Source organism: Juglans regia, chromosome 2, assembly GCF_001411555.2.
Source record: "Juglans regia cultivar Chandler chromosome 2, Walnut 2.0, whole genome shotgun sequence".
NCBI lineage: Eukaryota > Viridiplantae > Streptophyta > Magnoliopsida > Fagales > Juglandaceae > Juglans > Juglans regia.
This window is the reverse complement of record NC_049902.1, coordinates 7635290-7660388: the sequence shown is the minus strand read 5'-3', so window position 1 is coordinate 7660388 and position 25099 is coordinate 7635290. Positions and strand designations below refer to the sequence as shown.

The 25099-nt window shown below is 36.9% G+C and overlaps 1 protein-coding gene across 1 annotated transcript; it reads left to right on the top strand.

The window, feature by feature from the left end:
- Positions 1-366: 366 nt before the first annotated feature.
- LOC109015164 (zinc finger RNA-binding protein-like) lies at positions 367-24873 on the top strand. Its single transcript, XM_035687653.1, has 12 exons — positions 367-804; positions 12667-13170; positions 14446-15012; positions 18107-18227; positions 19014-19171; positions 20030-20089; positions 20981-21083; positions 21767-22364; positions 23291-23426; positions 23572-23739; positions 23830-23938; positions 24159-24873. The coding sequence occupies exons 1-11, from the start codon at positions 445-447 to the stop codon at positions 23884-23886; spliced, it is 2832 nt and encodes a 943-aa protein (XP_035543546.1). The 5' UTR covers positions 367-444; the 3' UTR covers positions 23887-23938; positions 24159-24873.
- Positions 24874-25099: the final 226 nt, after the last annotated feature.

Here is a 25099-nt window from a genome sequence, read left to right as displayed (position 1 = left end):
ACGAGAAAGACAGCTGAAACAAAGAACGAAACATAGGTGACGGCTTGACAAGTTTTTTTATTTTTTTGTGAAGAATGCTTCTGGACAAGTTAACCCAAAGTTTTGGAATTGTCTATGTTTATGTTTGACACGCGAAACCCAAGGTTTTAACTCTCAAGCGGACAAAAATATATAATTTTATTATTTTAAATATATAAAATAATATAATACTCACTGTATCATTTAAAAATATATAATTTTATTATTTTAATTTTATATTTTATAAAATATAAAATATGAAATATAAAAATAAAAAAATAAAATTATATATTTTTTAAATAATGCGGAGATTGTAAAATATTTGTGTAGCATAACCCTATAAATTTATTGGCATTTTTTCACATTCAGGATTCACCATTTCGCCGACTCTGCAAAGGTCTCTTTCTGCGATCAAATGCTTTTTCCATGGACCATACCGCCAGATTGACTTCACAGCAACAGAACCAGCCAAACTCCATCTTTTCTTCAATTTCACAAACCTTAATGCATCACCAGGCACCACCACCACCCTCCTCTACCTTGGCCTCCCACTTCTCTCACCAGCCTCACACCACCATCCCTAATCCTTTTCTATCTTTTCCTCAGCCAGTGCTTCCCTCTGATCTAACCTCCAGTTCAGACCTCCACCCTCCTGGAACAGACCCGTTTGCCTATCCGGGCTCTTACCCATCAACCCATGTCGAACATGGAGCACATTTTCAGTATTATGTGGACCCAAATGCAAGTTCGCAGAATTGGGTCTCCGAACCCATTGGATATGAAGCTGTAAGTCACTCTCCCTCTTGGCTGGATTTATTTTTTATGGGGTTTGGGCAATTTTGTTTTTGCGTGCAAGTGATTTTCGGGTTTTTGAGCTCTTTATGTAAATTTCTTTTGTGCGCAATTTAATTCTTTTTGTGGTGTACTGGTATTGGTATTTGGTTTGACTAGAAATGGAGTTTTTGGGTGTCTCTCTATGTGGGATCGTGGTTTGTGAAGTGGGTTTATGGAATGGTTTTCTACACCCCTCAAAGTAAAGGAAAGTGCAGTGAACTACTAGTGAAATGGATTTATGGAAGCTCCAGCTTTCAAAGCCAAACTGCAAAGACTCTAGTAGAGTGCATTCATTAGAATCACCAGCTCAATCTGCATCAAAGTAAGTGGCAAGAAAAGTATGACCAGATGACCCACCCGTGGATAGCCAAAGTGGTAAGGGTGAACTTGTGTGCATGAGCCCCATGTCACAGGTTTGATTCTCCTTGGGATCAAATTGTGGGGGGCCATGGCGGTGGGTTGCTGTGCTAGTCACCCCGGGGGTTTAGGTTCTATGGGTGAGTCCTAAGGGCTTTGCCGTGGGGTGGTTCCCTGCCATAAAAAAAAAGTATGACGAGATGTGTAAGACCATAATCAATAATGCCCTTTATATGCCCAAATATTCTTCTTGTGTTGCGAAGTCAATTGGCAAATATCCTTTAGCGGCAAAAGCTGACATTTGCCTTGGTAAAAGTGATGTATTGACGAGCCCCAGCAATGCTTTGATCGGTAGTGGGGTTAGATAAAGGAGGATTTCCATCCTTTTTAGAACGTTTGATAATGGCAATAGTCAGGAAGCATAGGGTTTGCAAGTGGTGGCCATATCATGTTTTGTGAGGTTTTTAACCAAATACTTAGGTTGATGTGGAAAAGTTCAATTTTCAGAACAGAAAACCTGTAATGTAAGGGCCCTATGCTCAGAAACGGTGCTCATCTGGAATACTTGATCCTCAATTCCATCAACTGGGTGGTGATGAATTGGTCATCAACATAAACTAAAATCATAATGGTACCTTAGATAAGAGAGTGTCAAGCAAAAAAGGTTAGGTTGGCAATAAAAAGTGAAACATGGTTGCCCATGGTGGTGCAATAAGTTATCGAACCAGGCCTAAGGTGCTTGTTTTGGTACATATGGTGGATTTGAATGCTCATCCTTGGGTGCAAGTTTAGGAAATATTTTTAGAAAATAAGACGAGAATTACAAAACTTTTTAAAACTTTTCCTTTCTTTCCCAGGATATAAAAGATTTTATAGTTAAAACTTTAAATCTACTTTGTAAATTTAAGAGAGAGTTTGTAGTGGAATTCATTAAATTAAATTACAAAGTATTTTTTACAAAATATAAGTTCATTTTTTATTTTGATAAGTAAAAAACAAAATATAAGTTCATACGTTACATAAAACATGCCTAGGCTTTTGCCACATTTTCCTTGAGCCATGTCCCTGACGCTTCGTTCTCATCTCGTTCCCGGATGTGGTACACATAAAAACAAAATGAGTCGAATACTTAAGGGGATGTTTGGGGAATGAGATGAGATGAGAAATCTGTGAATATTAATGAAATGATTTGTGAATAGTAGTGATATAGTTTAAGTTAAGATGTTTTATTGGGTTTTAGAAAAAGAGAGAAAAAGTTGAATACAAATATTCTAAATTTAAAATATTATTTTTTAATATTATTTTTGTTTTAAATTTTTAAAAGTTGTATTATTTTTTGGTAATAAATAATACCTCCTGTGTACTTGGATTATGTCTATTCTTGATAATAAATCTCTTATTAATTATAAAAAAAAAATTGTATTATTTTTTGTGTTTTGTTTGGAAGTTTGAGAAAGTTTTAATGATTAGGTAATGATTAGATGAAAAAGTTGAAAATTTGAAATTGAAAAGTGTTTGTATTTGAGTTATGTTTGAGAATGAAATTATGATAAATTTTTATATGAGATGAGATTAGATGGTTTGTGTTCTCAAACAAGTTCTTGGTAAGTATTACTTCATACTGCAAACATATATTAACATAGGTTTTCATTCATATATTCTTCATTCATCTACCTACATTACATAAATCATTTTCTTCTTTTGAAAACATTACAAGGTGGGTTTATTTCTTAAATGGTTTTCCTCCTTCATAAAAACATTTCACACACCTTTTACATTCTTTCATACAGAGTTAAATGATTTCACAACATCCAATTTAACTATTATCACTTTCCATTGGTTGGTACACACTGTTATGCCCCGTATATTACGGTTGGTGGTGTTTTGGACCCAGACTCCGCCTGTGGCTATATGTTGGGAATTCCTTTCAGTCAGGGGGTAACACTGGGTGCACCACTAGTACTTCTTACCTGGCATTACAATCTGCCCAGTCCATTGGTATCATCATTCATTTAGTCATTGGCCTTTACGTAACTTCATACAACAAAACATTCATTTTCTTTCATTTCCTTTCTTTTCATTCATTCCTTTCAATAATTTATTTTTCATTCTTCAGTCCATTTCATTTTATAAAATATCAGTTCATAACATTGAGCATAAAACTTCACCATTTCATTTCAAGGATCATAAAGACAATAATTACTAGATATAACACCCATTTCATCATGCGTAAAATTATCATAAAGATGCATAAAAAGGGGGAAAGGCCATTACATACATATATTTCAAAACATTAATACTTGGCATAGATTCATAAAGCATCATTTCATTTCTAAAAGATTTTCGTTTCTAAAAGAAAACATCTCATTTCCTTTCATTGCATAAAAAGAGCATTTTTTTTTTCATAAAAAATTTTCATTTAATTTTCATATCCTTTAGAAAACTCTAGAAGAGTATGAATGTGACGCCCCCAGGTCATTGCTAGGGATGGAACGGAGACTTGGAGCGTTAGGACATGCAACACATGGCTACATATCCCTTTTCATGACAGTTAATATGCAATGCATTCCTAATATGTAACTAGTAGTATGTAATAATCACAGTGGAATTAAGGGTGATAAAAATATTTGATGCCAGAATGGACCAAACATCCCAATGATTAATAAACCATAAATAGGTATTTCCTCAGTTAAGAGGTCCACATAAGTTCAACATAACGTGGGAGATAGAATCTCCATAATACAGAACTACATAGTCAGATTAACTCTCGCATCCGCTCTATAGTATATAGGGTCAATGCTATGAATGTTAATATCAAGTCCAACCTCTTCTCCAAATCAGGCTCATCCTCAACCATTTGAAGCCAGCTGTACATCCTGCTTGTCGTAAGCTGGTCCTGGCACAACTTTTGTGTTGCTGCCGTCAATGAAGCCTAGGAAACCATAAACTTTGAGGGCTGTTAGAATGTGAAATTTCGATTTTAGATAGTTGGGAGGGCTTAACTTAATGGTGATGTGATTGAAGCTTAGCGATGAAGATCACATGTTGGAGGCTAAAGGGGGGAGGCAAACATGATGTTTGCAAAGGCTGAAAGAAGAAAAAAGTGCATGCTGACAGAAGGAAAAAAAGATGATAGAGTGCCAACTATTGTTGTGTTGCACAAGATGGTGAAGTCTCACTTTGATCCTTCTTAGTGAAATCTGATGATAAGCATTGGCAATCTTACCTACACAATGAAAGGCTCGCTAGGTGGTCTTGCTAGTTCAGTGATAAGATGGCTGCGTGTTCTGATCTTGGATGTAGTACATTGAAATCCGAGGAGTGTTTTTTTCAGCTCCTAGCTAGACAGAGATGAATTTCCTGGAAGAACAAAAATGAACTAGTCTAGAAGTGATTGGAGTAAAACCATCAGGACCAGGAAAGTTTTCTCTCTCCTAAATATTTTCTCTCCGTACACGTGTGAAAATTTTTTGTGTTGCTTTATAATGATATGTTAAGTTTGTGATGGGACTCATAAGAGAAGTGGTGATTGAGTCTAAATTATTCACGTTAGTTAAGGAAGGTGGTTCTGTTCGCATTACAGAGAGGGGGTGGAAGAGGAAGCAGGAACTTCTGGTGGAGAAGAGCACAACCCAATGGCTTGTTAAGTTGGATGTTTGTTCAAGTGGGGTTAAGCAGGATTTCTATAGCACCATTAGAGAGGGTTATCGTAGTTATTTAGCACAAAAGTGCTCTAATAACAGGGGATGTTACCTAGTGGTGCTTGAATATAGGGAAGGGGGAAGGAGAAGCTTCGTCCTCATTCCGGAAGGCAAGGAGGGGAGAGGTTGGAAAAGAATGAAGGAAACTTTGGGGGTGTGTAGGAGGGGAGTTTGAGGGGTGGCCAATACGGTGGAGCCCTTTGGAGGCCCCAGTTGGAGGTAGTGCACTTGTATAAGGAGGCTCTGCTTCGTTCGAGACCACGGCGTGAGGTGAACAGAGAAGGAGGTGGGGGCTGGACCACTGACAATCGTGTGCCTCGAGCCCCGATCGGTGTACGAAAGCTTGACTTTGGCAAAGAGGATTTGCAGGGCCAGATGAGGAACTTGCAGAGAGAGTTGGAGGATTTATGTAGGGTGGTCGGGCGAAATATGGAATGGAATACTTGTAGGGGGAAGGAGTTGTAGGGGCCGGGCCTAGCTGTGGAGCCCAAACAGCCCATTCAGCCCAAAATAGGTAACCATCGGCAGAGGGGAGATGGATTTAGGTGGAGATGTGTGTCTGGGCTGAAAGTGATGGGCCAAGTTACTGGGTCTTAGCCCAATGGCCCAAAGAAAGAAAATGCCGATGGGTCAGGGCCCAGAGACCGGAAGTCTCGCGAAGACAGCCTGAGGGCTTCTCTTGCTGGTGCGTCTGGTGCGCAGCGCACGCCGCGCCACTCGCCGTCACAAGGGAGATGCCGGCTGACACTCAGAAATTGCCGATGAAGATAGTAGTACTCTCTGACGATGGCTTGCAGGTGTGGGGTACTCGGAAGGCAGTGGCTGATTCTGTGAAGTGTTTTGCGACATGTATGGGAGGGTCGTCTCTGTTGTCCGGGGGCCAGACAGTGCCAATGAAGGGAAAGGAGGTGTCCCTGCCTTCGACAAACCCCTCTATGCATATTCCTGAAGACACTGAGAAAGACAAGGCGTATTCTGACTGTGAAACAAATGGGCTACTATCTGACACTGTTGATGGGGTGTCTTCTGATGAAGAAAACAATTAGGCCATAGTAGATATGGTGGATGCTACGGTGGTGGAAGAGACTCGAGGTACCTCGATGGATAACAGGGAGGGTGAACCGGTTCCGCTAAATTTTATGTTCCCCATGCATATTGGAGTTTCAGATTGGGTTTTTAGGAAGGTTAATGAAATCCAAAAAGTTGTGGGATTGGAGTACGAAGGGTACGAAGATCAGTTCATGGCCTTACTCATGGCCATTGAGGTGGGGTACCAGCAACATAGGAAGATTGGTTCGAAAAAATAGCGGGAGCTCAAAAGGTTGATGTGGTTGCTGAACACTGAGGGTAGCTCCAGTAGGGGTAGGTCGAAAGGGAAGGGGCTGGCCTTGTCCCCATGAAACCCAAAATTGTGTCGTGGAATGTCCGCGGGCTCAATGAGGCCATCAAACGTCTTCAGATAAGAAACTTGCTTCGTGAGTGGAAGGCGGACATCATTTGTCTACAAGAGACCAAGTTGAAGCTAATCAATAGAAGAATTGTGAGAAGCCTATGGAGTTGTGCACACGTGGATTGGGTTTATTTGGCTTCCAATGGGGCGTCAAGAGGTATAGTGGTGATGTGAGATAGACGAGTGGTGGAGAAAGTGGAGGAATTCATAGGGAGGTATGCGGTAGCATGCTCCTTTAAGAATGTGGCAGATAACTTTTTGTGGGCATTTGTAGGTGTCTACGGTCCAAATGTAGACAGTAATAGAGTATTGTTGTGGGAAGAATTAGCCGGAGTCCACAGCTGGTGGAACCTCCGATGGTGTATATGGGGTGATTTTAATGTTACTAGATTTCCGAGCGAGTCTTTCGGAAATAGAAGAGGACGGCCAGCTATGGTAGAATTCTCAGCATGCATCTCTGATTTGAATATGGTAGATTTGCCTCTTGCCGGGGGCCTCTCCACGTGGGCTAACAACCAGAGTTGGTCTAGGTTGGACCGTTTCTTAATTTCGCCAGGATGGGAAATCCATTTCTCATATGTGTGGCAAAAGCGCATGCCTCGTATTGGTTTGGATCACTGGCCTATTTTACTTGACTGTGGTGGCCTCCGAAGAGGTCGAAGGTACTTTAAATTTGAAAACATGTGGTTAAAATCTGACGGTTTTGTCGTAGATAGACTAGCCTTTGAGGTCATTGATCAAAATAGTATAGCTTGGGTGGAGAGACCATTCGAAGAGGAAGAGGTAGATCAAGTAATCAAGAAAATGAATAAAGATAAAAGTCCAGGCCCGGATGGATTCATTATGGCTTTTTTTCAGAATTGTTGGGAGGTGGTGCGTGAGGAAGTAATGCTGGTTTTTCAGGAATTCTTCACTTATGTCAGATTTGAGAAAAGCTTAAATGCTACTTTCATTGCATTAGTCCCTAAAAAGGCCGGTGCAAGAGAGGTACAAGATTTCAGGCCAATTAGTCTTATGGGCAGCGTGTATAAGATACTTGCCAAAGTTCTTGCTAATAGGATGAGCACGGTCATGGAAAAGATTATCTCTAAGTCCCAAAATGCCTTTGTGAGAGGGAGGCAAATTTTGGACTCGGTTCTTATAGCTAATGAATGCTTGGATAGTAGGATCAAGTTGGGAGCTCCAGGTATTTTATGCAAACTCGATATGGAAAGGCCTATGATCATGTTAACTGGGATTTTCTAATATATATGTTGAGTAGATGCGGGTTTGGGGAAAAATGGAGGAAGTGGATCAGGTATTGTGTGTCAACGGCTCGCTTCTCGGTTTTGGTTAATGGCGATCCTGTGGGCTTCTTTAATAGCTTGCGGGGTCTACAACAAGGTGACCACTATCACCCCTTTTATTTGTCCTAGTAATGGAGGCTCTAAGTCGAATGTTGTCCGCGGTAGTAGAAGGAGGATTTTTTTCAGGTTTCTCGGTGGGAGATATCCACGGCTCCACCATTATTTCTCACCTTTTGTTTGCAGATGACACTTTGCTATTTTGTGAGGCAAATGCAGGACATATCCAATCTTTGAAGGCCATTCTACTTTGTTTTGAAGTGGTATCTGGTTTGAAGATTAATCTTGTCAAGACGAAGATGGTTGTGGTTGGCGATGTTAGCAATATTAGAGGGTTAAAAAATATTTTGGGATGTGGGGTTTCTTTATTGCCATTGAAGTACCTTGGACTCCCGTTGGAGGCTTCTTTCAAAGCTAAGATAATTTGGGAGGTGGTACTGAAAAAATTTGAGTGTAGGATGGCCGGGTGGAAAAGGTTGTATCTTTCTAAAGGGGGGAGAATCACACTCATTAAGAGTACCTTATCCAATCTCCCCACATATTACTTATCTTTATTTCCCCTGCCCGTTAGTATTGCTTCTAGAATAGAGAAGCTCCAACGTGATTTTTTGTGGAGTGGGCTAGGAGAGGAGTTTAAGTTTCACTTAGTAGGGGTGGTATAAGGTATGCTCTCCTTTGAGAGATGGTGGATTGGGGGTTCGGAATGTGAGGGCGTTCAATAAGGCATTATTAGGTAAATGGTTGTGGCATTACAACCATGAGAGGGGAGCTTTATTAAAAGGGGTGGTTGACATGAAGTATGGAAGTGAAAGGGGGGGTTGGTGTTCTAAAGAGGTTAGGTGGACATATGGAGTGGGGCTATAGAAGTATATACAAAAAGGTTGGTGCTCTTTTGCTAGTAATACTCGGCTGCTTTTGGGGGATATTAGTTTCTGGCAAGATGTGTGGTTGGGAGACACGGCCTTGAAGGATGCTTTTCTTATGATTTTCGGAATTGCATGGGAAAAAGAAGCTATGGTGGCTGATTTGCGGGTAATTAATCAAGGTTCACAGGAGTGGAACATCAGCCTAACTCGAGATGCACATGATTGGGAAGTGATTGTGCTGGTGGAATTTCTGAACATGCTATACAACATTTCTATTGCTGCCACAATGGAAGACATGATGGAATGGCGACATTCTAGAAAAAGGAAATTTTCGGTATGCTCTTTTTATGACTATTACTATGCATCAAAGGCACAACTTCCCTTAGAAGAATATATGGAGGACTAAAGCACCTACAAAGGCTGCATTTTTTGTCTGGACGGCAGCTCTAGGGAAGATTATGACCATTGATAATCTTAGAAGACGTGGCCTTATTATTATGGACTGGTGCTGTTTGTGCAGAAATAGTGGTGAAACGGTGGACCATATACTTTTACACTAAGTTTGCTCAAGATAATTGGACTTATTTTCTCAGTAGAATGGGTATAGCATGGGTGATGCCGGGTAGGGTGGTTGATTTTTTAGCAAGCTGGAGAGGGATCATAGGGACACAACAGATTGCAGCCGTGTGGAAGATGGTCCCTATATGTATTTTCTGGTGTATTTGGAATGAAAGAAACGAGAGACTCTTTGAGGATCATGAACGCTCCTTGGAAGAGTTTAGGAGTTTTTTCTAGAACACTTTGTTTTTGTGGGCCATTACTCTTGATTGGAATGGTCGCAGTTTTATGATTTCTTTGTAACTGTTCCTAGTTCTTAAATAGGTATATTCACATGTATACTTCTAATGTACCTGGGCTATGCCTACTTTTTTATCAATGAAATAACTTATTACTTATCAAAAAAAAAAAAAAATCTGACGGTTTTGTTGAAAGAGTAAGGCAGTGCTGGTTCTCGTATCAGTTTCAGGGTACCCCTAGTTTCATCCTGGCTGGTAAATTGATAATGTTGAAAAGAGATTTGAAGTTGTGGAACATGCAATCTTTTGGTGATCTAGGGGAAAACAAGAAAGGAAAATTGAGGGAGATTCAGGAACTTGAGAGGCTCCAAGAGACCGGATCCCTTACCTCCGATGAAGTAGCTCGGATGACTTTGTTGGATGCGGAGCTAGAGAGAATTATCTTATCTGAAGAGACTTCCTGGAGGCAAAAGTCAAGAGCATTGTGGCTCAGAGAAGGAGACCGAAGCACGAAGTTTTTCCATCAAGTAGCAAATTCCCACAGGAGAAACAACAACATAGAGATGCTGAAAATTGAAGGTGTGGAGTGTAGAGAAGAATAGGTTATTCGTGACCATGTAGTTGGCTTCTATGAGCAACTCCTAACTGAACCCGTCAGTTGGCGACCGTCTCTTGATGCCCTGGCATTTGACTCCAATGGATCGAGTGATGTGTCTCAATTGGAGAGGGCTTTTGAGGAAGAGGAGGTTGTTGAAGTAATGAGGAAAATGGCTAAGGACAAAGCTCCAGGGCCGGATGGGTTCTCTATGGGTTTCTTCCAAGACTGTTGGGACGTTATTAAAGAAGATATTATGAAGGTGTTTTAAGAACTCTTCGTAGCTGGAAAATTCGAGAGAAGCCTAAATACCACATTCCTTGCGTTGATCCCAAAGAAGGTGGGGGCAAACAAGGTAAAGGAGTTCCACCCCATTAGCCTGGTGAGTGGAGTTTACAAGATCATTTCCAAAGTGTTAGCAAACTGGCTAAGTGAGGTGGTGGGGAAGATTATCACCAAGCCCCAAAACGCTTTTGTAAAAGATAGGCAAATCCTAGATGCGATACTTATTGCTAATGAATGCCTAGATAGCAGAATGAGGGCAGGCACAACAGAGATCATTTGCAAGCTAGATATAGAGAAGGCGTACGATCATGTCAATTGAGATTTTATTCTCTACCTTCTTGGGAGATGTGGGTTTGGAGAGAGGTGGAACACGTGGATCCGTTGGTGTATTTCAACGGCGAAATTCTCTGTATTGATAAATGGCAGCCCAACGGGTTTTTTCCATAGTTTGCGAGGCCTGAGACAAGGTGATCCGTTGTTGCATTTGTTATTTGTTGTTGTGATGGAAGGGTTAGGCAGGATGATTTCGGCCTTGGTGAATAATGGCTTTGTGGAGGGATTCTCGGTTGGAACCTCGGATAGGGGGATCATTAACATATCTTACTTATTGTTTGTAGATGATACTCTTGTGTTTTGCTAGCCAAATCAAAGTCAGGTGCGTGTGTTGGAGGCGGTGTTGTTGTGCTTCGAAGCAGTTTTCGGGTTAAAAGTGAATTTTGACAAACTTGAATTGGTGCCAATTGGAGTGGTGCCAAATGTACAACAATTGGCTAGTACGTTGGGTTGTAAGTTAGCCTCTCTCCCATTGATGTATTTGGGACTTCCGTTGGGGGCAGGAGCACAGACACCCTCTTTATGAGAGTCAATGATTGAGAAGATAGAGAAGAGATTATCAAGTTGGAAGATAATGTATTTGTCGAAAGGTGGTAGGCTCACACTGATAAAGAGTACACTTTCAAACTTACCAACCTATTTCCTTTCACTATTTCCTATACTTGCAAGTGTGGCGTACAGAATTGAGAAACTCCAACGCAATTTTTTGTGGGGAGGTTTGGAGAGGAGTTCAAATTTCACCTAGTTAAGTGGGAAACAATATGTCGCCCTATATCCAACGGTGGCTTGGGTATTAGAAATGTGAGGACCTTCAATCGGGCGTTATTTGGCAAATGGTTGTGGAGATATAGTATAGAACCGGATGCCTTGTGGAGAGAGGTGATTGGGTGCAAATATAGAGACTCATGGGGGGTTGGAGCACTAAAGAATTCAGAGGATCTTATGGAGTGGGCTTGTGGAAACATATTAGAAAAGGTTGGGGGGTTTTCCTTCGACACACCTGTATTCAGTTGGGTGACGGCTCCAGGATTAAAGTCTGGAAAGATATATGGTATGGCGATAATGCTTTACAAGATTGTTTTCCTCCACTATTGTTTTCCTCCATTATTCCAAATTTCTGGTGTCAAAGAGGCTTCAGTGGTGGAGGTTATGGAGAGATTGTGTGGGCAAATTCATTGGAATATTAGCTTTAGTAGGGCAGCACAGGATTGGGAGATGGACAATTTTGATGATTTTTATAGCCTTTTGTATTCTGTGAAGCCAAGCAATCAACAAGAAGATGGTTTGTGGTGGTTACCTGGGAAATGTGCATTTTCGGTTCGTTCATTTTATAAAGCTCTTACCCAAGAGCCCAACACTCAGTTTCCGTGGAGAAGGCTTTGGAGGCACAAGGCGCCCCCCAAAGCTGCTTTCTTCGTGTGGACAGCATCTTTGGGCAAAATACTCACTATTGACAATTTGAGGAAGCGGAGGGTTATCATAATAGATTGATGTTGTATGTGTAGGGGTGGGGGTGAGTCGGTAGATCATCTTCTATTGCATTGTGAGATTGCAAGGGCTTTATGGTATGAGGTACTTAGTAGAGTAGAGTAAAGCGGTTTGGTAGATGATTCCAATGTGTATCATGTAATGCCTGTGGCAAGAACGTAATGCGCGGACGTTTGAAGACAAGGAGAGATCGTTAGAGGAACTATTAGCATCATTTTATAGCACTCTTTGTACTTGGGCCATTACTGTTGATTTCAATGGCATGGCCCTTCATGATTTTCTTGTCTCTCTTGTGCCCTCTTAGCCAGGGCTCCCTATTGTACATACTGGGCTAGGCCTATTCTTTGAGTAATATAGTTTTCTTACTTATAAAAAAAAAAAAAAAAAAAAAAAACTAGTCTAGAAGAATGCAGAAGAAATCTTCTCAACATTTACAGAGAAATATTCCATTATACGTATGTAAATGCATGTTTATGATCATACACATCTGAGTAGTGTTAGCAGGACCGTTCTTATCTAACTGAACATTGTACGAGCCATAAATTCTCATATGTGCACTCTGAATAGTTTGATGTACACTGTTTCTTAAACCCATATAGTTTGATTTGCAGGCTATCAATTCTTTGTGCGAGAATTCTATTGTGCCCACTAGTTCAAGTTCTTTATGGAGCAACCATTTGGCAAATCAAACTTTGGCAAAAGATGCCACAGGGATAATACCAAAGCAAACTGATGTTGTTCAGTCCAATAGGTGTGAGCTCTGCAAAATTGATTGTAGTGGCAAAGAGGCTTACGAGAAACACATACTGGGAAAGAGACATAATAGGAATTTGCAAGTACAAAATAATTCTACTTCTACGATGTTACCAGGAAGCTCTGTTACAATGAGTGACATACCAAGCCAGGTGCCCAGTATAGATGGACAGACAATATTTGGGGCTTCAGGTTTGGTTGATGGTAAGGAGTTGGAGACAAAGAAACGGAAGCTTTTGGCAGGTGGGGCAGCAGTTGATTCTGTCAGGATTTGCTCAATATGCAATATTGCTTGCAATAGCCAAGAAGTTTTCAATAAACATCTGGCTGGGAAAAAACATGCTTCTCAGGTAAATTAAGCTGTTAACTAGCTTTTTGCAGGATTCACTTATGTACACTGTTTAGCACTTACTTTGCTTTAGAAGATTCTTTCATGTCTTCCACCAACCACTGCTTATCTTTCATGGAAATAAATATTCCTTCACGGCTTGCATAAATTATTGGAGTTAATTTTCTTTTGTTGATCTATGAGATTAACTTCATGTATTCATGAAATTTCTTCAAGCCTTCTTTTGGAAGTTACTTCTTCCACCAACCATTTCTTCTCTTGATTTTGATTGCAGCTACCATGGACTGTGCAAGTATTGTCAGTGATTTTATCAATGGTGTAGATTAACAATATATACAATCTGTTGTTGTCATGTTATATGCAAATAATGAGTCATCTTAGTTCCGCTGAGTTATCTTTTATGCTGGTCCTCTAAACATTAACATGTTATAACTATTATTGGAGTTTCACTTTAATGCTTTTGATTTGTCCTCCATTGATTTGCAGAACTGAGTTATATAAGAAGTAATTGCAGATGGTCTGCATCTTGTCAAAATGAAGAATAAGCGTGTCCATTTGGACAGCCTAGTTTAGTTTTTGTTATTTTAGCTACAGAAAGGAAAAGACATTCATTTATACCGCATAGAATCTCTTTGAGTTGCTTCCTTCTTGGCCTTGAATTGTTGTTGTAATTGTTTCTAGTCATTCAACAAAGCGTATCGTCAAACTTTCATATATCTTTATGGTTTCTCCAAGTACTCTAACAAGTACTACTGTACTTGTGAGAGTTCTATTTTGTCTAATAAAAGACATGCATACCTAATTGGATGGATATGTTTATTCCTGGATTGCATTTCATTACCACCTCTCACACTTATTCCTCTATTATCCTATTTTTCCACTTCTTATGCTGCACCTTCTACTTTCGCTATTTGTGTGTTCACGGGCTTGCCACAAAAGTTGAACTTCTCTTCTCTTTGGTTCGGTTCGGGATATGCAGTGTGGTGTACATTTCGTTATATGCACGGTTTCTCTCTGATTCCGTTGATAACAGTATTTTGTTGCTTAGAGAAAGAGAGATATAGTATTTGGTTAATAACTAATCATGTTACTCTAAAATTAATGTACTGTTTAGTTATATTAGAAGCACATTGGGGTGGTTTAGCCACTACATACTAAAATATGGCGTATGACTACTAATGCAAGAACTATTGGAAATAAGAAATAAAAAGCAGAACTTTCAAGGCATCACAATTGTTATATTTTTCTATATGATTCTATTTTGGTCACAATGCAGGCTCGCTTAATATCTCTCAATGGCGTTGGCCCATATATTGCTGCAATCAGGGCTCAAGATGGCAGCATTTGGAAAAATACTCTAAAGAAAAACAAGGTCGTTCAATCTGCTTGGTGTGAAGTCTGCAAAATTAATTGTAACAGCACTGATATCTACACCAAACACATACTAGGAAAGAAACACCAGAAGAACTTGGAGAAACTGTCAAAATCAAATAATGATACTACTGCCCTTACCTCAAATGCTACACCAGCCTCAACAAATCCAGTGATTGGACCAATGGAAAACCCAGAGGCCAGTAAAGGCAATAGCGTTGTACCAAATTCGAGGAAGAAGGTAGCACGGTCACTGGCACCAGAAGAGCTGGAGATGAAGAAACTAAAGATTCTGCAAGGTGGAGCAGCAGCTGGAGCTGTTAGAACGTGCAGCATATGCAATGTGGTGTGTAACAGCCAGAAAGTGTTCAATTCTCACCTGGCCGGTCAGAAGCATGCCGCCATGGTGAAGAAACAGGTGGAAGCTGGAACTGCAACTGGAGCCGGAGGTCCTCAACTGATAACTGCAGCATAAACACCTTATTTACCAGTTATCCTGATCATTTTTCAAAGCTTTTTGTACATTCTCCTTTTGCTTACTTAACAGAGCTTTGAGAAAAGCTGGCTTCACATATTGTTAGAACAAAAATGCATAATGTTTAGTGGGTACTCCTGTAGTATATTTAAATATTGCAACATATGTACCGTACAATTTAATGTACAGAAATGGTGTGATTTCTTTTCTGGATGGCTTCCATGTCAGAAAATGCAAACAACCATCATGGTTCTCAGGATTCCATGTAAAATTCCCATTTAGGAACCAAAAACACCACCCCATTGGTCTCTATTATGTTGAAATTGGAATCATTAGATTAATTGATAAATCAATTATCATCAAAGCCTTTAATTGGTGTCTCGTCCTCTTGCTAAAAAAGAAAAGACAATAAAACTAATTATATGGCAAAACATTCAGTTTAGTAGTTTCATCATTTCTTACTTGGTAGAACATGGTTTAAGAATTTTCACTTAAAAGAGTTGTTATATATATATATATATATATATATATATATATATATAATTTGACAGATTTGCCTGCAATTTCCCATCCTATTTCATAAGATCTTTTTGAAAATATTGTCTTGTCCTAGATCTTGAAAGCTTAAAAAGAGCAGCTCCTCAAGCACATTTAGTCTCGTTTGTTTTCTCTGATGAGATGAGATATAACGAGATAAGTTAAGATAAAAGTTGAAAGTTGAATAAAATATTATTAGAATATATTTTTTTAATATTATTTTTATTTTGAAATTTAAAAAAGTTGAATTGTTTATTTTATTTTGCGTCGAAATTTGAAAAAGTTATAATGATTAGATGAGATGAAAATAATTGTGAAAACAAACGAGGCGGAAATTAGCATGAAAGTTAACACCTATTGAAGTAGGATTTTCAAAGTACAAAAACGTTTGACTTAGGGTACGTTTGGTTACCAAATTTATCTCAACTCATCATTACAATTTTTTCAAATTTTAAAATAATAATAATATTAAAAAATAACATTCTAACAATATTTTATCATCTCAACTTAACTCAGTTTAATATCTAAATACAACCTAATAAACAACTCAAAAACGATTTATATCATATTGTTTCCTAAAACTATATTAAATTAATCTTTTTATCAAGTAGACGACCTTGAACTCCACCTATTAAAAAAATAAATTAACACCATTTTGATATTCATAGGTAACATCAAATGATGGCATGAGGCAAAAGATGTGTGAGCTATACGTCAAAAGGGGAAGGCAAATAGAAAGCTCCAAAAGCTATAAAACTAGCATTCAATTAGGAGTGTAAACTCAAATCGGAAAATCGGTCCGGACCGGACCGAACCGAACCGGTTTTATCGGTTTTGAACCGGTCCGGTCCAGAACCGATTTTTAAAATATAAAAACCGGCCGGTTCTGAGATTTTTTGACCCGGACCGAACTGGACCGGACCGGTTGATTAAAAAAAATAAAAAATAATATTTTTATATATAAGTTTTATATAAAATATTTTTTATATATTAAATAGTAATATATATAAGTTTTATATATAATGTATAATTATAAATTTTTATGTGAAATTTTATATATAATATATATATTCATATATGAAATAATTTCTTATTATAATTTATTAATTATTACATAAAATGTTAATACTAAATCACTAAAAATTTATAACTAATACTAATATATAACTTATAACTTTACCAATAGTCTAATATTAATACTATTATATAGTCTAATATATTAATAAAAGTATAAAACAGTATTTTTAAAATCACTTTTTTTTTTATAAACAAATTTTTAATAACAAATTGTGAAATTTACATTTTAAAAAAATCGGAAAACCGGACCGGACCTGACCGGAAACTGATAAAACCGAAAGTACCGGTTTAGGAGGGTAACCAGTGCGTAATCGGTTTTGAAAAATACAAAACCGATACATACCGGTTCGGTCCTAGATTTTATCCAAAACTGGATCGGACCGGACCGGTTACACCCCTACATCCAATAATGGATTTTGGAAGATGAACTTACCTTGGTTAAGGACTGGCTTCCCTTTTGTTCAATGTTCTTGATATAGCACCTCATACCTCCTTCCAAGATGTTTTTGAAAATTATGTCGCATTTTATTTATGCATTCGACTTTAAAGCACTCTCATTGAATTAGCTAAAAGTTAAATCTAATGAGTATTTAATTATTAAAGAGTAAAATATGCTCACATTGGATTAGTCAAATTCCAAATATTTAGAATTTAGCTACAGTAACTTTAAATTTTTTTTTTAAATTTGAAAGTTACTGTACATACATCAAATACATATTTTATTAATTATTTCTCTCACTTTCTTTCTATCACATATATTATCACAATTAATATATTAATTTGACTTAGTGATATATTAATTTAATAAGAACATGATTCTTAATTAACATATAATAAATAGAATAGTAAAATATGATAAAATTAAATATATTAATAATTAAAAAATTAAATATTTTTAAAATTAGTAGTTATTCATTATCATATAATGAATAAATATATAATATAATGTGAAAATTTAATGTGAATAATTAAAATTAAATTTATCTTATATTATTTTATTATTATATAATAAAAAAATAACTATTTCAATATAAAAATTTATATGAATGGAATAATTAAAAGTTAAAATTTTCTTATATTATTAAAACTATCCCGAATACCTTTGTGCGAATCTCTTGCTTGTTGCTTTACCAATGTAATAGAAAGGTCTTCGCTTCCTTATTTAATAAAATCAAGTTTTTGGACTTATCTCGTAGGTAATAACGATGCTGAGTTGGCGGCGAAGAAAAACTTGGCACTCAAAATTTTGAGAAAGTCAAAATAAGAATTAAAACTGAAGGAGCGGCCGAGTACCTGATTTTTCAGCCATGACTCATCTTAACAAAATAGTAATTACTCAAAAAGTTTTTACTCAGCGACAGCGGGTAAGATAGTATCCATCCACTTGTTATTGACCCGACCCGTATGAGTTGGCAACTCGAACTGTTCTTTTTTTTTTTTTTGAGCTAGACCGCTCTCATTCAAATTACGCTTTTAAGCTGGCCACAACCAAAATCCAAATTCTACCATCGTTTCAAAATTTCCCGTTCAGAATCACAAACCCAAATCTCTCAGCCCTGAAAGTTTGAATCTTTCGGACTCTGATTCATATTTCCGAGGTATAAACGCTTTCCGAAAATTTCGGTGGTTGTGCCGATTTATTTTGCTTTGTTAATTTATGTTGGAATTGAATGTATAGCTTGATCATTGATGAATAGGGTTCGGTTTTCTTTCACTCATATTGAAGGGTTGCATTTTAGTATCAAATAAATCATACCATGTTTTATTTTATTTTATTTTCTATTTATTCTCTCTTCTTTCTGATATGGTTTCCAGAGAGATGTAAACCTATTGGCGTGAATATATTTATTCATTTTCTTTGGGATTCAGTGAATATTATTACTTTCTCTTTGGGAGCTATCATACATATTAGTGGGAACCTAAACTCAAATTTGAGGAGTACTTAAAGTGAAATTCATACAATTTTCCCTTTATTTAGATAAAATTGGGAAAATATTTCCACACTTCTTTTTTTTGGGAGGAGGGAGGGGGGATTTTATCTCATGTCATTGCGTGGAAGGAATTTTTTTTTTCAATTTGTAAATTTTCTTTTCTTTCGCTCAATTTTTTTTTTTTTTAAATGAATGTTCATTATCAATGCTGTCCCCATTTTGCGGAAAGGTGAATGGACTGTGATTCTTGTGCACTTAGGATGACAAATACAATCAACTTCACACATTTATTTTTGCTCGTTTATCTTCTTTTTTTTTTTTTTTGGTGTTTTTTGTGTTTTTTTTCATTGAAAGGTTAAACAATTACGCTGCATATTATCTTTATGTTGCATCATCTAAGTTCATCATTTTTTTATTATAGATGATGCTATGTATTGCTCTTCTTATTTTTAGGGATGGACTTTAATCTTTTAAGAAATGATACAGGTATTTATTTGTTTTGCACATCTGTGTATATTTTTCTTGCACATATGTCACACCAGACAAAGACGGAAACTGAAAACTTTTCTGACATCGAGGAACTCTTTCAGATTGAGACTAGATGTAGAGAGGTATGTTTTGTGCCTATTGTATCTACTTTTAAATATAATCCTAAAGATGTTAGAGGAGTTGCAATTTGTGGCTTTAAGATTGTCTGAGAGTATAGCAAGCATAGCAAGCATATAGTTTTTAAGTCGAGTTCTTGTCATTAATTTATATTTGCTTGTATATCAAAATCACCATCAACGATTTTTCTTATCAGTAAGTAAGAACTTTATTGATGAGAGAAATATGCATAGTCTAAGTACATGGGAAATATACAAGAGTAACACCTATGCATGATTGTCTAGAAATACAAGGAAGTCATGAATATTTAGGCTGTTAAAATCTATCACAATCGATCAAATGAAATAAAATATTAAAGAAAAACATTCTAAGCTCATCCATTGACAGATTGCAACCTCTAAAACTTCTTTCATTCCTCTCTCTCTAAAGGCACCACCATAGACAAATCTGAACCATCTTTCAAATTACTACGATTTGTGAGTTACCATGTAGGCCTCTCCAATTTGCTAGACACTCAACCACCCTTCTTGGCATTGCCCAAGTTAACCCCACTCTAGCAAAGAACAATTTGCAAGGAACATTTTGAGGTTGTAAACATTATCGTATGAGCCATTCATTTCCATTTTCCTACAATCATTTCTGAGTTTAGTATTAATGATTGAGAGCTGAAAAAAGAAAGAGAAGAAAAAGAAGTGGCCACTTGTCCTTTTTCAGAAGACTTTGGTTTAGTAATATTTATGAGCCGCTGCCTATTTGTTAGTAATTGAATTTTTTTTAATATTTATAAATTTCAATTTTCATTCTAATTGATTTTTGTTCATCCTCTTATTGATCTATCTATATACTTCTCTATTTGCATGCAGTTAAAGAAAGAAAAGAACATGCTGAAAGATTCACAATCTGAAAGCTTTGAACTGATTCGGGTAATGTTTGGATGCTATACGGTTTTCTTTCAATTCCATTAGGTTATGAAACAGGATTTTTTTTTTTTTTTGAGAAGTAAACTTGTGGGGATAAAATAAAAATGGCATCGCCCGGACATTTATTATTATTATTATTATTATTATTATTATTACTTATAAAAGAAAATTATTATTATTATTATTATTATAAGCTGAAGTCATTGATTTTTCTCCTTTGGATGAATCATGGAAATCCTTATTTTTCCATTTCCATGGCCTCTTGATGTGTTTATTTTTCTGTTGATTTTCAGTTCATTGTTTTTCACATTGTCCTCTAATAGAGGAACTAGTCAAGATTAAACACTGCATGGGTGGTTATGGTTGAACCTCTCATAGCCTCTTGCATACCAATCTTCTAATTGCATTTTTCGGGTTATGGCATGTAAAAGTAGATTGAAGAATCTACCCAGTAAATATTATAAACCGTATTGTTGTACTTGATACTATGTATTTGCAAGTCATCTGCTGGACAAAGAGTGTCCAAGTCGGACATACCTATACTCCAATTTGTGCACAAATTGTCTTCTGATACTTTTCAAAATAACATGATGAAAACCCCTCATTTGAAGCAGAAGGTCAAAAATTGGGCAAAAAAGGTAAAACGAATAAAAGGACATAAAAAAGAAACAAAATATGGTTTTAACCATTTGTTCCATTCCTCTTTTTCGCTCAATAAAGAAGTTTATGTTTAACAAGAAGAATATATTCTGGCAGAATATCAATGAAGACTTTTTTTTTATAGGTTTTTTTTTTTTTTTAAATGGGCTCATGGCAATAAATCTTGTCCACTGTCCCAAAACACACCAAGTGTTTAATCTCATCATAGCAAATGAAGACTTTTGTTTCATGCAGAGACTAGAACAACATGTGAAATCATTGTCAGAGGCTCGTTCAGAAGACAAGAAACTCATTCAAAAGTTGGAAAAAGAGCTATTGAACTGCTCTCAAGAAATAGGTAGTTATTCTTGTATCTATGCATACATGTTTTCTTAGGTTGTCCATCATTTTAACTGATTGTACAATTTTCATTTTATTATTTAAGGAATGTGTTTCATGCCATTATGATCAAAAGAATATTAAGATGCGCTAACTTTTTTATGTGAAAGAATTTTTTTTGTTTTGGAATACGTTCACTTGCTCTATGGTTCTATGGTTGTGGAAACTCAAATTTTATATCATTGTTTGGGCAACATATCTGTTGCGTCTCTGTGTTTTGTAGTTCTTTGTCCTTACATAACCCTGAGGAAACTCTTACATGGCCATGGTGATTTAGGATAACCGTATGCAAGGATAAATATTTGTGTGTTATGTTCAACTCTTGAGTTTTATTCCCTGATCAGTGATCCTGAAAAATCATATCTTGGGGCTTAATGCCCTCTCTTCTCTATATAGTTCATGTAGAATTTGTGCATAGTTTAGAGGAAAGCAGTTCATTATATGTTGGTTTCACCAACAAGATCAGTTGTGTTCAACCGTTGGATATTTTTATAATATATAATTCGTAGAGTTAAAAACTTTTCTTTAAATATTTTTCATCCATCCAATGGGTTACTTAAGACATATGGTATTTGTCAATGAAAATGTAACAGCATATGCACATTGATGGAAGGTGCTCTTTAACTCAATGCTTCATCACAGATTACCTGCAGGATCAACTAAATGTGAGGAACACGGAGGTGAACTGCCTGATAGAGCATGTACACAGCATTGAGCTGAAATTAGCAGACATTGAAGATTTACATGACAAAGTTGACAGGTCAAGGGAGGAGCTAAAGAGGTCTGATTCAGAGCGCTTGCTCTTGCTGCAGGAACTAGATAGAAAAGAAGCAGAGTTACAAAATTCAGCTTCGTGTGTAGAGAAATTAGAGGAATCCATCGCAGCCATGGCATTAGAGTCTCAATGTGAAATAGAAAGCATGAAACTTGATATCATGGCCTTGGAACAGAGTTGCTTTGAGGCTAATAAAATCCAGGAGGAAACTACTGAAGAAAGAGCTAGGATGAATGGGATGATTCAAGAGCTTGAGGCTCAGTTTCAGGATGCACAGAAAATTATTGAATCTCTGGATGAGGAAAATAAGGAACTGAAAGAGAAACTTGATATGTCTGAAAAGAATGCTAGACTATTTTGTCAAGGGATTGAAGAATGGCTGCAAAACAAGGACAGATCCCACCAGAAGTCTCAGACCTGCTTGAGCAAGCCAGAGGATAAGCTTAGTATATTAAAAGAATTCGGGTACATTACACTGTATAATTATGCATTAATTTGTGTGTGATTTATGTCCAGAAACATTGTAATGTGAGGGAAGAACCTCTTTTTTCCAGTCCACTTTTTAGACCTGCCACATGGACTTTTGCTAACCATCTATCAATAGTCTCTAGCCATAAATTCTTGTTCACTGTTATCTATCTGATTCCTTCTCTTCACTTATCAAGTCATCATATTTTGTAGCATTAGAATAATAATTAGTTATATTTTGATTGGTTAGTGGCTACCACCACTTGGGTTCTGTCTTGGATCTTGAGGTCTTTCTTGGTGAGTCATTTTATTGGTGGTTTACTACAAATCTGGGTGGTTGTTTCTTGGTAACTGGTTGAATATCATGTACCTTAAATTATAACGTGTTTCATGAAAACTGTCACTGCTTGTATTTTAGGGGAAAAATTTATCGCACCTGAAATTATAGTGTTTCATGAAAACTGTCACTGTTTATATTTTAGGGGAAATTTGAAATGACAACGAAAAATGATATTATGATTTTTTGGGTGGGTGGGGGATGGATGTTTGAAATTATATGTTTTTAACTTGCAAAAGGCACAATCTTAGAGGGATGATCTTAGAAGATGAAAGAAATTTCTTCTTCAATAGATTATAAATCATCAATTTTGATTCATATGGCTACCTTGCACTACTATTTAGGCCTTAAACATGGTCCTCTTTTGAAGTTTTTTGGATACAATAAGTGTCTTATAAGGTTGCTAAAAAAAGTTATTTTAAGAAATTGTTGTTATGGTTGTCTTGAGAAGAAATTGATGCAGTAAGTTTTGTTTTCAAAGTCCTAACAGCTTATTAAATTATTGCATAAATTTATATCTGTCACTTTGTTTTCTGTCAAAATTCATGTTTTGACATCCTTACTAATAATTGGATAATACTTGAAGCACTTGTGGAGAAGTCTTGGGTCCACTCCTTTCACAGTTGGCAAAGGAGTGCAGAGTTGATGCCGATTCAAGAACGAAGATGGAGAATATATCAAGACAGATTCAAGAATATGAATGTCTTGTGAAGCAACTTAAGGTATGACCATATGTGGAAGCATTGCCTTTGATATGATCTAAATGACTAATTGCAGTATGTTTCAAGTGGGATCAGTGCGCTAGGTTTTTGTCCTTTCTGGACTTCAAGGTTACATGACTTGATTGTATCCGGTAATGGTTTCTAGGAAGAATTGAGAGAGGAAAAGTTGAAAGCAAAAGAAGAAGCAGAGGACCTAGCACAAGAAATGGCCGAGCTAAGGTACCAAATTACAGGTTTGCTTGAAGAAGAGTGCAAGCGTCGTGCCTACATTGAACAGGCATCTTTACAGAGAATTTCTGAGTTAGAGGCACAGGTATTGATGTTTATATTTGCAATCTTCCTTGTCAGCCTCATAGGGAATAGTCTTATGGTTTAAAAGAGACAATCTTGTTTTGTGATCAAGGTCCAAAAAGAAAAGAGGAAATCATTTGCTGCTGTCGGGCATCTCCATGAAGCATAGAGATTGTGTTATCAAAAGGATTGAGGATCTGTGTGTAGAAGAAGTTATTCAGGTGTGTTTTTTCACTCTAAAGTTACCATCTAAATTTCCCATTCTTCTCAATGTCAAAGTAGCATAACCGACATTGTATTTGCACAGTTCCCTTGCCCATGGATCTATCCTTTGCATTTATGTTAGGTGCTCTAATTCATATCCTAGCACTCTCTGACTTCAATAAGAACATGAATATTGTTCTTGCTTTTCTTAGATGCATGCTTAATCTTTCTGTGCAGGGCTGATACTTCTGACAGACACTGTGAAGCTGTCAAGGGTACCAAACTCGAGTATTTTTATAGATTGCTCTGTGCAAGAACCTATAGAAAGTAAAACTTGTCAATTTTACTACGGATGACGATGCCTGCTATAAAGCCGCCACATCTAGTAGGGAATCGAAGAAGAGGTTATGCGACATGTTGTGCTGTAAGTGCAATTTGTATCCATGACATCATTACCGGAGCATCAATGTTTGGGTAGTTCTGAAGTCCAGTAGAGTCTCCTACATGCATGGGGTGCTAAGTTTACTGAACATTACAATATTATCTCCACAGCATGCCAATGGAGCATGCTGCAGACACTGCACAGACCCTTTTGTTTTTTTCACTTTTCTGGCATATGATTCAGGAAGAGATATAGATATATATGTTCCTGAGCACGTGGGCTTAGTAGCCAAAAGTGTCAAAAAGCCCTGTAGTCTCTGTTTCTATCTCAGACTGTTAGTGCTTAAGCAGTCGAGAATATTATATTAGTTATGTATCAATTTTTGAGTATAATGATTCATGCAAAGGATCCATTTCGATCCCTTGTTTGCATGTTGTGTGTGAGATGTAATCTCCAGATATATCTTAAGTGCTCATAAAGTTCATGAGCTCCAGAATAGTAGGTGTTTGGTTTTTAATACCTATTTCTTAACTAAAACTGTATCAATGCCATAGTTCATGAATTCTCACAGTTCAAAATGTCATTTTTTTTAACCCTTTTGGACGATTTTTTTTTTTTTAAATAATAGAAGTGAGTTGAACAAAATCTCCAGAGTCTATAAGCTCTTATGGTTTTTTTTCTTTAAAAAAATAAAAGTAAAAATAAAAATAGATTGTATTGCATTAATATCAATATAGTAGAATGAAAATAGGATACAATATTATGCTCTATAACTCATTGCAATTACTTTCTTTTT